At 36.8% G+C, this 21,260-nt stretch overlaps 1 protein-coding gene across 1 annotated transcript in view; it reads left to right on the top strand.

The window, feature by feature from the left end:
• The window catches only part of RAD18 (RAD18 E3 ubiquitin protein ligase), a 113,363-nt gene that overhangs the window by 31,156 nt on the left and 60,947 nt on the right, over positions 1-21,260 (top strand). Inside the window, exons 5-8 of the mRNA XM_025885248.2 lie at positions 5,835-6,169; positions 8,836-8,935; positions 12,062-12,246; positions 19,950-20,026. Of these exons, the coding sequence (XP_025741033.1) occupies positions 5,835-6,169; positions 8,836-8,935; positions 12,062-12,246; positions 19,950-20,026 (697 nt within the window). The remainder of the gene's footprint in view (positions 1-5,834; positions 6,170-8,835; positions 8,936-12,061; positions 12,247-19,949; positions 20,027-21,260) is intronic.

Here is a 21,260-nt window from a genome sequence, read left to right as displayed (position 1 = left end):
TTATGTATGATGGAGGTTAAGAGTCAGGCTTCATTTTTTTCTCGACAGATACTCGGTTGCTTCAGCACCATTTACTAAGAAGACTCACTAAATTGCAGTGGCCCCTTTGTAAATCAAGTGACTCTGTGTCTTGGACTAATTCTGGACACATTCTCTTTGTGTCTCTTTCAGCTAATACTACAGTGTCTTTAATACAGTAGCTGTGCCGTTAAGTTCTTAACATCTGTAGTACGAGTACTCTACTTTGGTTTCCTTTAAGACTACTTTCATTCTCGGGCCTTTGATTTCCATGTAAATGTTAGAATGAATGTATCATTTTCACCCCCCAAAAAGTTGCCTTTATTTTGATTGGCATTGTATTGAATCTATAAATAAATGTGGAGAAAATGGGCATGTTGACATTTTTGAGTTTTCTACTCCATGTACATAGGGTATGTCTTTACTTAGGCCTTTTTAAAATTGCCCTCAGCAAATTTGATAGTTTTCAAGATAAAAATTTTACACATTTTTGTTAAATTTATTCTTAGGTATTTAATGTTTTTGATGGTATTTCAAGTGGTATTTATTTTAAAAATTTCATTTTCTGTTTGCTAATATATAGGCATTAATTTTTGTTAATTGATACTATGTCCAGGGTCTTGTAAAAATTCACTTATTCTAGTTGCTTGTAGAGTCTTCAGATTTTTTATGAACATAATCATGTCACCTGCAAATAAAAAGTTTTCTTTTTTTCCCATTGTGTGTATGTGTATATGTGTGTGTGTGTGTGTGTGTATTTTTTTTTCCCCTTACCACAAAAGCTAGAGCCTCCAGTACAATTTGAAGAGAAATAGTGGTGGTAGACATATCCTTGTCTTGTTTTCAATCTTAGGGGGAGATGTCCGAAGTTCTACTAGTGACTATAATATTAGCACAGTTTTTTTTGAAGTCTTCAGCAGACATTTCTTTTCTTTTTTTTTTTTTAAAGATTTTATTTTATTTATTTGACAGAGAGAGACACAGCGAGAGAGGGAACACAAGCAGGGGGAGTGGGAGAGGGAGAAGCAGGCTTCCCGCAGAGCAGGGAGCCCGATATGGGACTCGATCCCAGGACCCTGAGATCATGACCCGAGCCAAAGGCAGACGCTTAACAACTGAGCCACCCAGGTGTCCCTAGCACAGTTATTTTGAAGGTATCTTTTATCAGATTAAGAAAGTTTCCTTTTGGGGGGCCTGTGTGGCTCAGTCAGTTAAGCATCTGACTCTTGATCTCTTCTCAGGTCTTGATCTCAAGGTTGTGAGTTCAAGCGCTGTGTTGGGCTCCATGATGGGCATGGAGCCTACTTAAAAAAAAAAAAAAAGTTTCCTTCTATTCCTGGTTTTCTAAAGTGTTTTTATGAATGGGTATTGAATTTTTTCAAATGCTTTTTCTGCATTTATTTTAATGATTGTATAGTTTTTCTCCTTTATTTTGCTAATGTGGTGAATTACATTGATTTTTCAAATAGCAAACCAACCTTGTGTTCCTGGAATAAATCCCACTTGGCTGTGATGCCTTATATTTTTTATTTGTCTCCAGATTTTGTTAATATTTCATTTATGATTTTTGTGTCTATATTTGAGATATTATTGGACTATAATTTTATTTTCCTACAATGTGATTGTCAGATTTTGTTATCAAGGTTATGCTGGCTTTAATATGAGTTGGGAAGTATTCTTCTTTTTTTATTTTCTGGATGATTTTGTGTAACACTGTTATTATTTCTTCCATAAATATTTGGTAGAATTTACCAGCAAAACCATCTGGGCCTGGAGTTCTCTTTGTAGGGAGGATTTTTTTTTTTTTTTTTTTTTTGTAGGAAGGTTTTTAATTACAGCTCAGTTTCTTTAATAGATAATACTGCTCTTCAGGTTTTCTGTTTCTTCCTTTGGCAGTTTTGATGAATAGTCTTTTTCAAGAAGTTTGTCCATTTCAAATCAAAATCAAAATTTTGATTTTATTGATATAAAATGTTCGTAATATCCTCTTATTATCTTTTAATTTCTGTTGGATTTGTAATGATGTCTCCTTATAATTCTTTGTTTTTATAGTTTGTATTTTGACTTGTTTTTTTTCCTTGTTCAGTCTTGGTAGGGGTTTACTAATTTCACTAATTTTTTTTTCAAAGAACCAACTTTTGGCTTTGCTCATTTCCTCTTATATGCTTATTTTCTATTTCATTAATATCTGTTATTATTTCCTTCCTTCTTTTGTTGTAATTTGCTGTTCATTACCTAATGTTTTAAGTTGGAAGCTTAGAGTGTTGATTTTCAGTTTTTCTATTAAGCTGCAAATCGTTTTCTAGACTGTTTTAGCAAACCTCCAAGTTGTCATTCAACTCAGAATATTTTCTAATTTGCATTGTTTTTGATCTAAAGGGTTATTTGGAAGTATGGTGCTTAACACACTAAAGTGCATCTCTTAAAGTTTGGAGATTGTGTAGTTATTTTTTTGCTATTGAGTGTCATGTGAATTCACAGTGGTCAGAGTAGATACACTGAATTATTTCATTCCTTGTAAATTTGTTGAGATTTACTTTATGGCCCGGAATGTGGTCTATGCTGGTAAAAGTGCCATGTATACTTGAAAAGAATGTGTAGTCTGCATTTGTCAGATGTAATATTTTTTGTTAATTACATCAATTCGATTAATTGGGTTGGTTCAGATATTCTGTATTCTTACTGATTTTTATCTGTTTTGTTAGTTAGAAAGGTGTGTTTGGATTTATACACACTATTATTTAAACCAAACAGTATTGTGAATGGGCTGTTTCTCCTTTTAGTTCTGTCAGTTTTTGCTTTATACGTTTTGAAGCTATGTTATTAAGTGAATATAATTTACGATTTTTATGGCTTTTTAAAAAAGTTTTATTTATTTATCTGACAGATAGAGAGACAGTGAGAGAGGGAACACAAGCAGGGGGAGTGGGAGAGAGAGAGGCAGGCTTCCCGCTGAGCAGGGAGCCAGATGCAGGGCTTGATCCCAGCACCCTGGGATCATGACCTGAGCCGAAGTCAGACTCTTTCACGACTGAGCCACCCAGGCACCCCTTATGGCTTTGAATTAAATTGACCATTTTGTCAAAATGAGATGTCCCTCTTTATGTCTTATAATACTTTTTGCCCTAATGTTGTCTGTTGTTAATGTTGCCATATCATGTTCCTTTTCATTAGTATTTTCATGGTACATCTCTTCCCATCTTTTTATTTTTAACCTTCCTGGGTCTTTATATTTAAAGTGTTTTCTTTCAAACAGTATATAATTGTATCTTTTGTATCTTACTTTTTAATACAGTCTGACCATCTTTGTCTTTCGAAGTATGTATCCATTACATTTAATGTGATTACAGTTTGCCATGTTGCTTTTTGTTTTCTTTCTCCATTTGTTCCTTTAAAAAAAAATTATTTCTTTATTCCTGCCCATTCTTTTCAATATTAAGAGTATTTTTATTATTTTATTTCCTTTGTTAGTTTTTACATTTTACCACTTAGTGTCACTCTTTTAAGTCCTTACTGAAAAAATGACAAAATACATCCTAATGATAGTGTACCATAAATTAGTACTTTTATTATGTCCTGAACAATGAAAGAACTTTACAGTATTTTTATATTATTTAATCTCCCTTTTTTTTGCAGTGTTTTTGTATGTATTTTACTTCCATGTATGTTATAAATCTCAACAAGACATTGTTAGTGTTGAAAACAGTCAGTAGTTTTGTTTTTACCCACATATTTACTGTTTCTGGAGCTATTGATTCTTGCTGACATTTTTGTGCTTCCTTCTAGAATTGTTTCCCTTAAGCTGAAGAACATTTCTTGTAGTATTTCTTGTCTGCCAGTGAGGAATTCTCTTAGCTTTTCTTAGTTTGAGAATGTATTTTGCTCTCACTTTAGAATACTATTTTCTTTTTTTTTTTTTAAGATTTTTATTTATTCATGAGAGACAGAAAGAGAGGCAGAGGCAGAGGGAGAAGCAGGCTCCCTGTAGAGCAGGGAGCCTGATGTGGGACTCAATCCCAGGACCCTGAGATCATGACCTGAGCCGAAGGCAGACGCTTAACCAACTGAGCCACCCAGGCGCCCTGGAACACTATTTTCAAGGGAAATAGAACTCTTGGTAGTTTTGCTTTTTAAAGTTGTCCTGATGTCATTCTATTATCTTCTTGCTTTCATTGTTTTTGTTGAGTAGTCAGTAATGTTTTTATTGTTTCTTAGAGCAGTGGTGCTCAGCTGGGAGTGATTTTACCTTCCCTTTACCCCTACCCCAGGGGACATTTGGTAATGTTTGGATATGTTTTGGTTGTCTCAACCCAGGGTGGGGTGTATGCTACTGACATTCCTACAGTGCACAATTCACAGCAAAAAAGTCTCTGATTCAAAGTGTCAGTAGTGCCGAGGTTGAGAAACCATGCCTTAGAGGTCGCATGTCTTATTTTTTTTCTGGTTGTGTACAAGATTTTCTCTCTGTTATTTTTTAGCAGTTTGGTTAGTATATGCCTAGGTTTTACTTTCTTTGTTTATCCTTTTTGGGATGGATTTTAATTCCCCCTAACAGTACACTATCTTTTTATTCATTTGTGTTTTTTTTTTCATCTTTTTTTCTTTAATATTCATTGTAGTTATCTCGAAATCCTTCTAATGCCATTGTTTGGATCATCTCTGGATCTACTTCCATTGACTATTTGATCTTTTGATTAGTGGCTAATTTCTTCTTTGCATGTCTAGTCATTTTAAAATGTGTTTTGATGAAATGTTATGGAAGCTGTGAATTATCTTCCTTTGAAAGATGTTGGATCCTGTTCTGATGGGTGGCTAAATTATCAACTTTTCACTTTTTTTTTTAAAGTAGGCTCCATGCCTGGTGTGGAGCCCAATGCGAGGCTTTAACTCACTATGCTGAGATCAAGATCTGAGCTGAAATCGAGAGTCAGAGGGTTAACTGACTGAGCCATCCAGGTGTCCCACCAGCTCTTCACTTTTATTCTGTTAGGGCCTTATTTAGTGTTTTGTTGGGTTTGGTCTCTTAATATTTTATATTTCCAGAGTATGGTCCTTTTTCCTAAGGTGTGGCCTTTGTGGGATTTCAACTGAATGTCTGGGAATTTTTCCAAGATCTTTCCAATTTGGCTGGGCTCAAACTCCAACAACTTTTCAACTTTTCTCAGCTTCTCAGCATGTGCTTCCTATGAGGTTCTCTTGTTCTCTCTCTCTCTCTCTCTCAGGCTTTTGAAGCCCTGGAGATGATCAGGAATGAATGAGAATTTCTGTGCAGATTTTTGGGGTTCTCTTTCTTTGGGGGTAATCCTAGCCATCTTTGCCCAGAACTCTGATCTCTCTTCCCTCTTGTCTCTATTTGGACTTCATTTCAATACCTAATTCCGAGAAGATGCTTCCAGGGGAAGTTCTTGGGGGAATGTTGGATCACCTCATGTTTCTCTTTTCTTTCAGTGACTGGAGCCTTGTATTGACTATAGTCCATGCTATAAACATTTGTTTTGTATGTTTTGTTCGATTTTAAAGTTACGTATGGTTGGAGAGTAAGTCTCATACCAGGTATTCTTCATGGCCAGATTCTGAAGTATCTCCATTTTCCTTTATAAAAGATTAACTGCTTTTTAAGTCAGATTTATTGCTTTGAAGAAATACTGGTTTGGCTGTCATTATGGAGTAAGTTCTGTATTTCACAGAAGCAAGTGTTAATTGGGTAAACAGCTTGTGTCAGTTAATTGGGTAAACAGCTTGTGTCAGTTAATAAGTAAAGCTTATTGTATATAAGTTGACATCTTCATTATCCATTGTGTTTTTTGTGCTTCAAGGAATCATCTTTTGCAGTTTGCCTTAGAGTCACCACCCGTATCTCCTGCTTCTTCCTCTTCAAAGAACCTTGCTTCCAAAGTACACACTCCTGTAGCCTTCAGACATTCTTTAAAGCAAGGAAGCAGGTTAATGGAGAATTTCCTGATCAGAGAAACTGGTGGTTCCTCATCAGAGTTGTTGATAAAAGAGAATGAGAGTAAATGCACCCCTCAGAAAGAGGTGAGCACTTCTTCAAAGACCAAAGAGACACCTATAGAAAAGGCAACTCCGTGTTCCTTAGATGCTCATGTTCCTGAGACACCCTCCACATCAACTTTGAAACAGGTTACCAAAGGTAGGAAATTATTTTCATATATGTATTTTCTTACTTAATGGAAATCTTTTCATCCCATATGACCTGAGAATAAATAAGCATCTTGGGGGGGATGGAATGGGAAAGGACAAACCAGATTTCACATTATAACAGTCTCAGAAATTGATGTAGGCAATGCTGCAAGATATTTTTATACTCTTTCTCTCTCACAGAATAGGAATTCAGGCTGATTGCTGGAAAAATGGAACAATTTTAATTAGCTCATATTTTAACTATGGCAGTAGTTTTTTATTTTTCAGCTTTTAATTTCCCTCCTCATCTTTCATATCAGTTCCAGTTTCATCTTAACGAGGTCATTTTATCTTCTTATACCCCTTTTTGAACACTTCCAAGCTGTTCTGACTGGCATTTATAGCCATAGACAATTTGACCCCTCCTCTAGATGTCTGACCCCCGTCTCAAAAATCCTTCTGCGCTAGCCAAACTGATCTTCCCATTATTCCTTGAATACACCCAGAGATTGGAAAAACTACAAGCTGCAGGCCAAGTTTGGCTTGACACTTATTTTTATAAGTAAAGGTTCACTGGAAAATAGCCACACCCATTTGTTAACATATAGTTTATGAATGCTTTCATGCTCCATGGCAGTGATTAGTAGTTGTAACACAGACCATCTAGCCTGCAGAGCCTAAAATCTCTACTAACTGGCCTTTAACTAAAAAGGTTTGCTGGGGTGCCTGGGTGGTTCAGTCGGTTAAGTGTCCAAGTCTTGATTTTGGCTCAGGTCGTGATATCAGGGTTGTGAGATTGAGTCCTGCGTTGGGCTCTGTACTCAGCAGGGAGCCTGCTTGAGATCCCCACCCAACCATGCTCACTCACCTGCACGCTCTTGCTCTCTTAAAAAAAAAAAAAAAAAAAAAGTTTTGCTGACCCCTGTTTTATCTTTCTAAACTCTATCTAGATCCTAACCATTCTTTGGTTATGTTAGACAATATTGACATCTCACATCATGAAAGTGTTATGGCACTTGTTTTCTGGACTATTTTATGTATAGTTTGCTTTTTTGATGACTCGATCAGCTTGTTTAACCTGTTGTTTCCATGTTTCCTCTTACCCGTGAAGTTCAGAGCACCTTTTAGGCAGAAGCTATGTCTTAGACATCTTTGCTACGCCCACATCATACATAGTGCAGGGCAATTAGTGGTTATTCATTTTAGTTTTTTTAAAGATTTTATTTATTTATCTGAGGGAGAGGGAGAGAGAGAGCATGCACAAGAGGGTATGAACGGTTGGGAGGGGCAGAGGGAGAGGGAGAAGCAGACTCCCTGCTGAGCCGGAGCCTGATGACACAGGCTCGATTCCAGGACCCTGAGATCATGACCTGAGCCGAAGGCAGATGCTCAACCAACTGAGCCACAGAGGCACCTTGCAATTAGTGGTTATTACACTTAGATTGAAGTTAGCGTATTAATATATATTCAAGGGTTTCAGTTTTGTAAGGAGGGGCGCGGGGTCCTGGGATTGAGCCCTGCATCAGGCTCCTTGCTCAGCAAGGGAATCTGCTTCTCCCTCTGCCCCTGCTCATGTGCTCGCTCTCTTGCTATCTCTCCCCCTCTCTCAAAAAAATAAATAAAATCTTTTAAAAAAATTTATTTTGATAGAGACACAGCGAGAGCAGGAACACAAGCAGAGGGAGTGGGAGAGGGAGAAGCAGGCTTCCCGCTGAGCAGGGAACCTGATGCGGGGCTCAATCCCAGGACCCTGGGATCATGACCTGAGCTGAAGGCAGATGCTCAACGACTGAGCCACCCAGGCGCCCAAAAAAAATAAAATTTTTAAGGATATGTGGATCTTGCATTTCCTGCCCTATCTTTTGTCAGTCTGTCTATCAACTGACAGTTCTTGTTGTAGTGTTTTTAGCTTGATAGTTAATTTTTCCCCCTAATACACCAGTTTTTTTCAAATGAAATCTTACCATGAACTGTAACACATAAAATAGATAAAATTGGCCTTGCTCCATTGAAGTAGAGATGGAGGGCCTGACCTCCTGCTTCATCCCAGCCTTTATCATGGTGGCCTCTGGGCCCCAAGATTCTTCCACAGTTCTCTGCAACTTCGTCAAACAGTTTGAGAATGATTGTGTTTCCTGATGGCAACACTACTTTTGTAATTACAAATGAGAGCTAACTTAATTGAATTTGTAACTATTGCTGATTTGAACAGTAGTTGGCCCAAACCAACAAATGCTTCAGTTTAGCTTTGCATACTATACTCTCTCATCCCCAGCCAGGTGTATCTTATTCATGTTGTTATGATTGCTACAGTGCTACATATGAATGACTCCTAGACGGGAAAACTTAAGATTAGTTCTATAGGCTGGTCACACCTCCGTAGAAAAGACTTAACCAAAGCATTTTCTAATAAATGAATCTCCAGACTTTTTTGCAATCTCTTCCTGTAGGCCGCAGATTCTAATTATGTGACTTACCACAATTTAGCCATTACTCAGTGAACAGTCTCTCCCAATCCTGTTGCCCTGAGGTGTCATTCTTTTTCTCTTCTGCTTTTCTAAGTGCATGTTAATGTTGGGATTTTTTTTTTATATTAATTGCTAAAAGATGACAAGTTATACATTATTTTTGCCCTTTCTGTAAATAATAAAATCTCTCTCTTTTTAAAAAATACAGTGGATTGTCCTGTTTGCGGGGTTAATATTCCAGAAAATCACATTAATAAGCACTTAGACAGCTGTTTAACACGTGAGGAGAAGAAGGAAAGCCTCAGAAGGTAAGAAAGTTAAAGCATAACCATTGAGCTACTTTAACAAGGTACTTCTTGTACTTTATAAACTATTTGCCACCTCTTCCATTCTGTCTCCTTCATCCTGAGGGTTATTTCCCATAAACCATGAGAATCTGGTGACCTGCATTTCTCCTTAGAAATGTTTCTTCCTGGGGTGCCTGGCTGGCTCAGTCAGTAGAGCATGTGACTCTCAATCTCAGGGTCCTGAGTTCAGGCCCCACATTGGGCATGGAGCCCACTTAAAAAAAAAAGAAAAAGAAAAAAAAAAAGAAATGTTTCTTCCTGAGGAATGAGTTTCAAGTGTGGAGGCTGAGCATGTTCTCCTTGAATAGTAAGAAGTCAACACTGATACTCTTGCTTGGACTGTTCTTTTTCTAGATGCATCTATCATATTTCTTCTAATACATTTAGTTCTGTCAGTTTATCCAAAGACATACTCATCCATACATAATTAAGTTCAAGTTCCAATAGTGGTTCCAAACCCTGCTCCTTGGAATACTGTAGTCCTGCCATTTGCTCTGTCTTGCAGTTTAGAAGCACTGCATATCATATCTCTCTTAGGAAAAGATTCACTATACCAGTTAGTGTATTGAAGGATCTGAGAAGTCCTACATCAAAGGTAATTGTTGGATTTTATTTAATCCAGTAATTACTACATTATTTGACCCCAAAATCTTTTTTGCCCCCCAAGATTTCATTTATTTATTAGAGAGAGCATGAGCAGGGAGAGGGGCAGAGGGAGCAGACTCCCCGCTGAGCAGGGAGCCTGCTGCGGGGCTCCATCCCAGGACCCTGAGATCATGACCTGAGCCAAAGGTAGACGCTTAACCAACTGAGGCACTCAGGCACCCCTTGACCCCAAAACCTTTTTGTCGTCATAATTTACATCTTACAAAACTAATTTGTAAAGATATGCTTAGGAGAACATTGAGCTGTATTACTCTTAAGTTACATCCTGGTCCTGGGGTCTGTCTGGTCACATAAAAGACTGTGACATTTAGAACATTTTATCTACAACACCCTGACAGGCCATTTCCTTGATAGGGGTGATAACCCTTAACCCATTCTATGTAGAATCATATCAGAGTTGATTCAAAGAATATTTTTCCTTTTGATGTCTTCAGATTCTGAGGACCCTTAAATGCATTACTCACTTTCACTAAATCATGGAAGAAGGATCAGTGTTATCTTCATGTTTTGGGAATCATCTATCAGGCTTCATATTTTAAAATTCTGGGTAGAAATTGTTTATTTCTGCTGGTGCTTTTCATCGTAAATGCCAGTGAACCGTACAGTTTCCTGTTCGAATTTCATAGTCATCAGTTTAATTGTCTATACTTGATAAGATAAATGTTTTTTTTTTATTTATACAGGCTTAATGAACTGTCCCTCACAGTGTGCTTGTATAAACTCCTACAGAATGTTTCGGCTCTTGCTACCCACTGTGATTTTATTTAGCTGTAATCTTACCTGTCTTGTGAAGCCCACTGGGTAGTTTTCAGAAAAATGTAATCTCTTGAGGGTTTGTATGTCCTTCTATAGTTAAATAGTTATCCCTGGCTTTTAGACATTATTGATAAAGGATAAAAAAATAATTTAGTCAGGGACTGGTACTGTTGGTTAATAGAAAAATGTTTGGTTGTTTTCAGTCTACATATATTCAACTGGACTATCTCTCAGTATAGTCTCTGGGCCATTTACATCAGATTTACCCTATGGAAGCTTGTTAACATAGATTTTAGGTCTCCACTTCAGAACGTAATCAGAACTGGGAGGTGGTATGGAGACGTGACCAAGAATCTGCAATTTAATAAACTCTCTTGGTCATTCCAAGATTCACTACAGTTTGGGTAGCATGGCCTTGAAGGCAAACTAGTTATATACAAGTCCTTTGTAAAATCATGGGTTTTTTTTGGATAAACAGTTTACTTTCAAGTGCTTATTAATTTTTACTGGAAACTTTGGTATTTTAATTTTGAAATATTGGAATTGTAATGACTACTTTGAATGCATATTTATGAAGCACCTAATTGCTGTGGTGTTGAGCCAAGTAATGTACTCAGAGAGCCAGGTTATAATCAGATTAAATAGATTAAAGCTCACTGAGGAGTTCCTGTTTATAAAATTGTCTCAAGTCATTGATACCCTTAGGTAGCTTGACTTCTGTTCCATTTTAAGAAGTAATGTTTATTAACTGGTGTTTTTGGAGGGAGCAGAAGAAAGTCATTTAATAGGGCTCTGCTATATTAAATTGTAGCTTAGTGCTTGTCAGTGTATTAATTATATAAATAGAATGAAGAGCCAGGTGGTAGTTTTGCTAATACATTTGTAATCCTTATATATTTGTTAATATAATTAATTGAAGTTGAAGGGAATAAAACCCTTTTGTATTTCTAGCTATTGTTTTCAGTCGTGTTCTTTGAAGATGATGCCATAAGAATAGTATCTATCTGTCAACTTTCAGAATTCTTTTTTCATTGACAGTAAATAATTGGGTAAAGCTAACCATCCCAACACATCTTTTATTTAATCTAGAGCTTTTGTACAATGTTTGCCTCCACTTTGAGGGGGCAGTTTTGCCTGTGGTTCAGCACTTTTTCTAAAGCAGATATATTCTTAAATCTGTAGTCTAATCTCAATAGTGTTTGTACTCTGATCATCCGAGGTAATGGTTTTTTGCAGATATTTTGCATGGAAACCATGGGCACATTTTAGGACAACATGCTTTAAAGCAGTGGAGAATTGAGGAGGTATCTGATGTAAGTGTGATTCTGAAGTGAGGTTCTTTCAGCATTTAGTGCACGTTTCCATGGGCATCCCGGGTCTGCATCTTTAGGCCTGACCTCTTTCTGAGACCTATGTTTCTCTAAGATTGGCTGCCACCTAGACCCTGGTATCTGAATGTGCTGTGGGCACCTCAGATGCTTCATGTCCAACATTGTCAACCTTATTTGCAAATTTAATTCTTCTCTTTCCCATTTTTATCTTAATGGTTCCACTGTTTTCCCAGTCACACTCATACTCCATCAGAAGGCAAATTAACTGTTTTATATGAAGAGCATTTGATAATGCACAATAACTCTAAGTGATCTCTTTTTTCCCTCTTTTTAGTTCTGTTCACAAAAGGAAGCCTCTGCCCAAAACTGTATATAACTTGCTCTCAGATCGTGATTTAAAGAAAAAGCTAAAACAGCATGGATTATCTATTCAAGGAAATAAACAACAGCTCATTAAAAGGCACCAAGAATTTGTACACATGTACAATGCCCAGTGCGATGCTTTGCATCCTAAATCAGGTAAACTAATAAAGCAATGAGTTCTTCTTGTTTTCTGGTTAAAGCAGTTTTGTGTAGCTCAGAGATTATAAGTCAGAAAAAAATTTTAATAAATATAATTTTGATAATACATGAGAATTCCTTCAAAAGGTACCTAGACTGATGAATCACAGACCTGTACCTCTGAAACAAATAATACATTATATGTTAAAAAAAAAAAAGTAGGAAGGGAAAAATGAAGGGGGGGAAATCGGAGGGGGAGATGAACCCTGAGAGACGATGGACTCTGAGAAACAAACTGAGGGTTCTAGAGGGGAGGGGGCTGGGGGGATGGGTTAGCTTGGTGATGGGTATTAAAGAGGGCATGTATTGAATGGAGCACTGGGTGTTATACGCAAACAATGAATCATGGAACACTACATCAAAAACTAATGATGTAATGTATGGTAATTAACATAATAAAATAAAATTAAAAAAACTTCAGGGAGTCAGCAAAAAAATAAATTAAAAAAAAAAAAGGTACCTAGAGTATACTCTGATAAGCCTTTCTCACAGCTGGTCTCTCAGTCACTATTCCCTTCTCAGAGGCAACCACTGCTTCCAGTTTCTTTCATATATCTTTCCAGAGATAGTGTGGGATGAAGAGTTGATCTAGAGAGCCAGAGTTATCCCATTTTGTAGCTTTATGACCGGAAGACTGTGGGCAAGTTACTTACTATCTCAGTTTTCTCATCCGTAAAATAAGGGTTATAATACTGCATACTGCATAGTGTTTTGAAAGGAATAAATGAAAAGTGCACATCTTTTAAAAAAGATTTTTATTTATCTAAGAGAGAGAGAGAAAGAGAGAAAGAACGAATGAACAAGTGAGGGTGGGGTGGGGGAGAGGCAAAGGCAAAGGGAGAAGCAGGCTCCCCACTGAGCAAGGACCCCTCAACTCGGGACTCAATCCCGGGACCCTGAGATCATGACCTGAGCCAAAGGCAGATGCTTAACCAGCTGAGCCACCCAGGCACCCCATGTTTAGCACATTTTTATATGCTTATTGACCATCTGGATATCCTCTTTGGTGAAAATACCCTTTTAAGTGTTATGACCAATTTTTTTATGCTGTGTATCCTTTTTTTTCTTATGTATTTGTGGGAGTGCATGAGATTTTCTGTATACAGATCTTGCTAGATATATGTGTATCTAATCTCTTCTTTCATTCACCTCTTCACTGTCTTAAATGACTTCATTCAAGAATACAAGTTCTTAATTGTACTATTTAATCTTCTGCATTTTTCCTTTGGTTAGTGCTTTTTATGTCCTTGCCTACTACAAGATTAGGAGGATTTTCTTTTCTTCCAAAAGCTTTATTGTTTTTGCTTTTACATTTCCACCTATAATTTATCTGGAATCTATTTTAGCATATGTTGTGGGTTAAGGGCAAGATTCTCCTGTTTTTCCATATGGATAGCCAATCAAAGCAGCACCATTTATTGAAAAACCATCCTTTCCCTGCTGAATTGTCAGTACATCTTAACTGAGAATCAGGTAACTGTATGTGTGGGTCTTGGACATTGTTTTGTTCCATTAAGTCACATTTAGGCTTCTGTCTGTGCGTTGTCTAAATTACTTTATGAGTACTTTTTTTAAAAAATATTTTATTTATTTATTTGACAGAGAGAGACGCAGCGAGAGAGGGAACACAAGCAGGGGGAGCGGGAGAGGGAGAAGCAGGCTTCCCGCTGAGCAGGGAGCCCGATGTGGGGCTTGATCCCAGGACCCTGGGATTACGACCTCAGCCGAAGGCAGATGCTTAACGACTGAGCCACCTGGGTGCCCCCTTGAGGAGTAATTTTCAATAGATCTTGCTGCCTGGCAATGTGGTTCCTCTAGTTTTGTTTTTTGTGATTGCCTTGGCTTTTCTAGGCCCTTTGCATTTCCATGTAAATTTTAGAATAAGCCTGTAAAATTTCATCAAGAAACTAAAATCTGCTTGGATTTTGATTGAGACTATGTTGAATCTGTAGATCAATTTGGGGAAGTTGATCGCTGTACACTATTTGAGTGTTTCAGTTCATGAATTTGGTTTATCCCTTTAGTTTTTCATTTCTGTCATAATGTTTTATAGTCTTCAGTATGAAGGGTTTTTTTAAAAAGACTTATTCATAGGTATTTGATGTTTTTGATGCAGTTGTAAGTGGTGTCTTATTTTAAATTGTCAATTTTTATTTTTTTGTCATTGGTATGTAAAAATATAACTAATTTTTATACATATCTTGTATCTAGCAACTTGTTATTTACTCACTTTTTATGTGTGCATTTTAAAATTGATGTATAATTATCCTTTTATTTTTTATTTTTATTTTTTAAAGATTTATTTGAGAGAGAGAGAGAGAGGAAGAGTGCAGTGGGGAGGGGCAGAGGGAGAGGGAGAGAGTCTGAAGCAAGACTCTACACTGAGTGCAGAGCCCCACAAGGTGCTTGATTTCACAAGTCTGAAATCATGACCTGAGCTGAAACCAAGAGTTGGATGCTCAACCGACTATGCTACCCAGGTGCTCCTGTAGTTCATCCTCTGAGAGTGTACAGTTAGATGAGTTTTGACAAATATAGGCAGAGTCATTTAGCTATCATTTCAGTCAAAATATAGAACATTTTCTTCTCCAAAAGTTCCTCTGCCCTTTGGTAAGGCCCAGGGATATACTGATCTTTTAGGTTTCTATAGTTTTGCCTTTTCTAAAATGCCAGACAAATGGAGTTATACATATTGTACATTATGTAGTCTTTTATATCTGGCTTCTTTCACTTAGTGCAGTGCTCTTGAAATTTATCCGTGTTGCTGTATTTATCAGTAGTTCACTCATTTTTATTGTGAAGCAGTGTTCCAATTTTTGGCTATTATGGATAAAGCTTCGATGAGCATGGGCTTACAGATCTGTGTATAGCCATATGTTTTCATTTTTCTTGGGTAAATACTCAAGAGTAGAATTACTGGGTTGTATGGTAAGTATATGCTTAAAAGTAAAGAAATTGCTGAACTGTTTTTTAAATGGCTACAGTAATTTTCATTGTATGAGAGATCCACTTGCTCAACTTCCTTGTAAACACTTAGTATTTTCAGTCTTCCTAATTTTAGCCATTCTGTTGGATATGTAGTGGTATCTCATGATGCACGTATGCCTGTGTACTATATGTGTATGTACCCATGTAAATCCATTTACATTTACATGCATTAGAAATCATGAGAACATACTGATACCTTTGCTTACAGTCCAACCCCACAGAGTTCTTTACCTTTCTCTATTACATATTTATATTTCCCTTTTTTTTTTCTGCCATGGGGAGAATCCTCCCTTCAATAGCATTAGCACATTTACGATAGCACATCTAAAATAGTTTCAGAATTGCTTCATCAGTATTACTACACCACTGCAAAACAGACCTATCTATAATAAAGAATTCAGGATATTTTTTAGTTCTCTCTCCTAGACTTCCCCTCCCCTCCTCCCTTTGTTGGACTGAGGATATGTAGTCAAATAGTGTGTTCATAATTTCCTTCTTATCTTTCTTCATTGTGACTTGGTTTTTACTGAAATACAGTGAAGTTCATTTGTTTCACTTTGTTTCTAATTGTTGTTATTTAGTTGTCCCTTCCAAGTATAAGACATTAATAACTTAAATGTAACATTTAAACTACTTTAAGAAGATATATTTTTATAATGGACCACTGGCTGTCATAAAAATATTACATACAATAGCAGTTTTGTTTTGAGAGTGCTCCTAATTACTCTTGAAGCATTTTTTAAAACATTTTTTTAATTTAAATTCAATTAACATATAATGTATAATTGGTTTCAGAGGTACAGGTCTGTGATTCATCAGTCTTATATAACACCCAGTGCTTAGTACATCACGTGCCCTCCTTAATGCCCATCACCCAGTTACCCCAGCCCCCTATCCACCTCCCCTCCAGCAACCCTCAGTTTGTTTTCTATGATTAAGAGTCTCTTACAGCTCATCTTCCTCCCTAGTTTCCTCTTGTTTTATTTTTTCCTCTCTTCCCATATGATCCTCTGTTTTGTTTCTTAAATTCCACATACCAGTGTACTCTTGAAGCATTTTTATGATGGTAGCTTTAAAATTCTTAACAGATAGTTTCAAGAGTTGAGTCATCTCAGTGTTTGCATCTGTTGATTGCCTTTTCTCATTGAAGTTATGATTTTCCTCCTTCTTGGTTGACAAGTGTTTTTTATGGTGTCTTAGACATTTTGACTGTAATATGAGATTCTAGCTCCTTTTTTTAATATTCTTCTTTAGCAGGCAGTCACTCTGTTTAGGTTTAGCTTGCAGATCCAGGCCTGCTTCTGTGGACTGTGATTCTAATGACAATTTAGTTTTCAGAGCTCTTGCGGTGTTGTTCAGGGCTGCTTCATTTAATTGCTACCTGGGGGGCACTCAGAAAACCTGGTATTCCATACTGTGCTTCAGTTCTCAGACCTTTTGGCCTATTAATTTAATTTTATTTTTTGCAAAGATTTTATTTATTTGCTTGTCAGAGAGAGAGAGAGAGAGCACGCACAAGCAGGGGGAGCGGCAGGCAGAGGGAGAAGCAGGCTTCCCGCTGAGCAGGGAGCCCGATGTGGGACTCGATCCCAGGACCCTGGGATCATGCCCTGAGCCGAAGGCAAATTCTTAACTTAACTGGGCACCACCCAGGCACCCCTGGCCTATTAATTTTAGAATATTTCACATGTGAGTGGGTCAGGAGTGTGTTTAGGATTTGCTGTGCAGGTTTAAAGGATGCTTTTCTTCAGGTTTTTTCTCTTTGAAATCCTCACTCCAATCACTAGTTAGGGGGTGAGGGTGCTACCTGCTACTGGTGGGTGATGGTTAGAGGTCTAGGTTACTCACTAGGTCTCTACTGGCACAGTGTTGCTGGAAGAGAAAAACTGTCCCCAGTCTTCCTGTTACTGCTGGGGGGAAAAGGGGAGTGGAGTCCACACCCTACACTTATTCTCTGATGATACTTTAGTGGGTAGGATTTACTTGGAGTAGGTCAGGTATTGTCAAAAAGTTTTTTGGTCTCTTCCTTTCATAGTCCTTTGCTAGAAAGAAAATGCTTTCTTGGAGATTTGTGTGTGTGCGTGTGTGTATGTGCGTGTGTGCGTGTGTGTGTGTGTGTGTGTGTGTGTGTGTGTGTGTGTGTGTGTGTGAGACGGTTGGTGGTTCTGGGTTGCAGGTTTAACCAGTGCCCAGTCTGGGATATATAGAAGATAAAGAGAAGGCCTAGGGAACTCACCATCATGTTGTTCCTTAAATTCTGAGACCCTTAGCCAGTCCATAGCCAGTCCATATTCTTCCTTCTATCTTTCAGAGTTCTCTTATAATTGTCTATTATATTACATCTAAGGGTTTTAGTTATACTTAACGAAGAATATGAGAAATGAGTCAAGTCCATCTTCTTCAGAACTAGAAGTTCTTGGGGGCGCCTGGGTGGCTCAGTTGTTAAGCGTCTGTCTTTGGCTCAGATTGTGATCCCAGAGTCCTGGGATTGAGCCCTGCATCGGGCTCCTTGCTCGGCGGGAGGCCTCTATCATTCTTCCTGCTTGTGTTCCCTCTCGCTGTGTCTCGCTCTGTCAAATAAATAAAATCTTCAAAAAAAAGAAAAACTAGAAGTTCTTGTTCATTTTTAATTTCTGTTCTAGGTGCAAACACATATAGGAATGTTATGTTTTCTTAGTGAATTAACCCCTTTATCACTATATAATTTCCCTCTTTTTTTTTAAGATTTTATTTATTTATCAGAGAGAGAGAGAGAGAGAGCACAAGAGGGGGAGCGGCAGGCAGAGGGAGAAGCACTGGGATCATGACCTGAGCCAAAGGCAGATGCTTAATTGACTGAGCCACTCAGGCATCCCTATAATTTCCCCCTTCATCCCTGACAACATTCATTGTTCTAAAGTCTGTTGTGCCTGATATTAATACAGCTAGTCTGCCTTTCTTCTCATTAGTATTTACATGATACATCTTTCTCCATACCTTTATTTTGAACCTGTCTATGTCTTTTATTTAAAGTGAGTACTTTGGGGTTGCTGGGGTGGTGGCTCAGTCAGTTTAGCATCTGACTTTGGCCCAGGTCATGGTCTCAGGGTCCTCAGATCCAGCCCCAACTTACCACAGAGTCTGCTTGTCCCTCTGCCCCTCTCCCTGCTCATGCTCCCTTTCTCTTTCTCTCAAATAAATAAATAAAAATCTTAAAAAAAATGGGTTCTTTGCTGAAAACATATAGTTTGTTCTTGATTTTTTTTACTCTAATCTGCATTTTCTATCCTTATTGTTGCTTTTAGATCATTTACATTTAATGTAATTATCGATAACTGTTGACTTTACAGTTAAAATCTTGCTAAGTGTTTTCTGCTTGTTCTGTCTGCTTTTTGTTCCATTGATTTATTTACTCTCTTTTGGATTGAGTATTTTTTACTAATATATTTTATTTCTATTTTGGGCTTATTTTCTCTTTTTCAGAAAGTTTTAGTGGTTGACCTAGGGTTTGTAATAACCACCTTTAAGTAGTCACAGTCTACCTTCAAATGATATACTTCATTTGTAGTATAAGAACCTTACAACACTATACTTCCAATCCCTAATTCTTTGTGTTGTTGTCATGAGTTTTACATTTTTACCTATGCTGTTAACACAGTATCTTGTTTTCCTTTAAACGGACAGTTATCTTTTAGAGTAGTTAAAATAAGAAAAATATATTTTGTATTTACCTTCATTTTTACCATTTCTAGCACTCTTTATTTTCTCTTATAGGAAGAGATAAAGAAGAGATAAGTTTCTCGTTTCATATTTCTTCTGCCTAAGCAACTTCCTTTAACGCTTTTATGGTATTGGTCTGCTAATAATACATTCTCTGTTTTTGTTTGTCTCAGAAAATGTTTATTCATCCTTCACTTTTTGAAAAATATTTCCATTGGTATAGAATTCTGGATTGGCAGGGTTTTCCCCTATACTTTTAATTCATCACTCCATTGTCTTCTGGCTTGAATGGTTTCTGATGAGAAGCATTTTATAATGCTTGATTTTTCTTTATGTAATATACTCTTTTTCTCTGGCTCACACAGAATTTCTCTGTGTGTCAGTGTGTATATATGTTATTGTATTTTTGTTTTGTTTTGTTTTTGCATTTATTCTGCATATATTTGTGGTTTTATGTCTTTAATTAAATTTGGCAAATTCTGGCCATTGGGTCCTCAAATATTTTTTCTTTTCCCTTTTTTCTTCCTCTTTTGGGATTTCTGTTACATGTATGTTAGGCTTTTTGATATTGCTCCATAGCTCTTAGTGCTCTGTATCTAAAAGTGTAAATTTATATTTAGTACATTGGAGTTTGAGTGGATATCTTGCTAAGAATTGGATTCACACTAACAAGTTAATTTTCATATTCCATTGGGACTGCTATTTATACCTATATTCTTAAAGAGCAAAATTACTGTACTCTTATAGTTGTGTCTTAAACTGTTCTGCATGTGTAAGAATTCAGTGTTTTATTCCATGTTATTTTTGTAATCTGTTATTTTGAAATAACTTTGGACTTAGAGAAAAATTTTAAGAGTAGGACAGGGCGTTCACATATACCCATCTTCCAGCTTTAGAGTTAACACCTTACATAACCATAGTACAATGATGAAAACCATATAATTAACATTGGCTCTATGTCCTTATTTTAACAGCTGCTGAAATAGTTCAAGAAATTGAAAATATGGAGAAGACTAGGATGCGTCTTGAAGCTAGTAAACTCAATGAAGGCGTATGTTGATGGTCTATTTCATTATCTGGGTAGAAATGATGGAAAGAAAAATCGAGTGCCCTGATAAAATTAAAACATGCCAGAATTAAATCTGTTCAATAGGAAATGTCCTGGAACATATTTCCATTTAATGTATTATGATTTACTTGCAGTTCATTTTTAGCACAGAATTCTGTCACATTTAGCAGTCTTCTAGGACAAAATACAATTATAATCCTATAGTAAAAGCATATGCCTGTACATCAGATGGCCTTGATATTAGTTCTTTCTCTGCTGGTTGCGTTTGATAAGCTCTTTAATATCTGTGGCCCTTGGGGTCTTTGTCTGTAAAACTCAGGGTTGAACTATACGATCTCTAAGATCCCCCTTTAGCTCTGGCATTCTGCAATTCTGTGATTATACTAATGGAGAAATTAAGTAATTGTAAAACTTTATGAGGATTGAGTATCTATTGAGCTTATTGAGGGAATCAGAGACTTAAAATTCTTCACTATTGCCTTCCTCTAGCTTGATGGTCCAAAACTTGAGGAAAGAATACCAAAGAAGAAAATAGTCATTGTGTCCTATGACACTGGAGGAAGTGTTTTGGGCTCTCCCAAGTAGACTTTTTTTCCTAGACCATCGGTAATATGTCTGTAAGGAAAGCTACGACCTTAGGGAAGTAAGTTTATAATCAGATAGTAGAAAAAAAAAATGAGGTTTTCATTGACTTTATCATTACCTGTGTGCTAACTATAAGATGGAGGCTATAATGAATCATGTAAGTAGATTTCTGATCTTTTAAATCTTAAGATTTTCAAAAGTGGAAGTAGAAATTTAACACGCTAAAGTCTTACAATACCGTATTTTCTTTATATGTTAACTTTCCAGTAGACTTGGAGAAGTTAGGTTGGAAAAGGGAGAAGACAAACAAGAAAATCTGCCTTATTAATGATCTGCTAAATGCTTCTTCAGTCTTGTAGTTTCAAATATTACTTGTATTAATGAATGTGAAAAATTAAATATTGAAAATAGGAATTTAATTGTTGTGTTAATACTTCATCTTAGCGTTAATCTGTACATTGGTGTTGCATTTTCTGCACATGAGAAAACAGTAGTAAAATGTATACTAATTATGCTATTCAAGGGAAGTTCAAAGGAGTTATTCTTCCTAGGTTTCTGTAAAACAGAGATAAGAGATTATTTTCCCCTATTTTAAACATCCACGTTTGAGATTTTAAAGTTTGTAATACTA

Source organism: Callorhinus ursinus, unplaced genomic scaffold (genome assembly GCF_003265705.2).
Source record: "Callorhinus ursinus isolate GAN/ISIS: 27379988/994484 unplaced genomic scaffold, GSC_fseal_2.0 scaffold15, whole genome shotgun sequence".
NCBI lineage: Eukaryota > Metazoa > Chordata > Mammalia > Carnivora > Otariidae > Callorhinus > Callorhinus ursinus.
The sequence above is the reverse complement of the archived record's forward strand: the minus strand, read 5'-3'. Positions and strand labels throughout refer to the sequence as shown.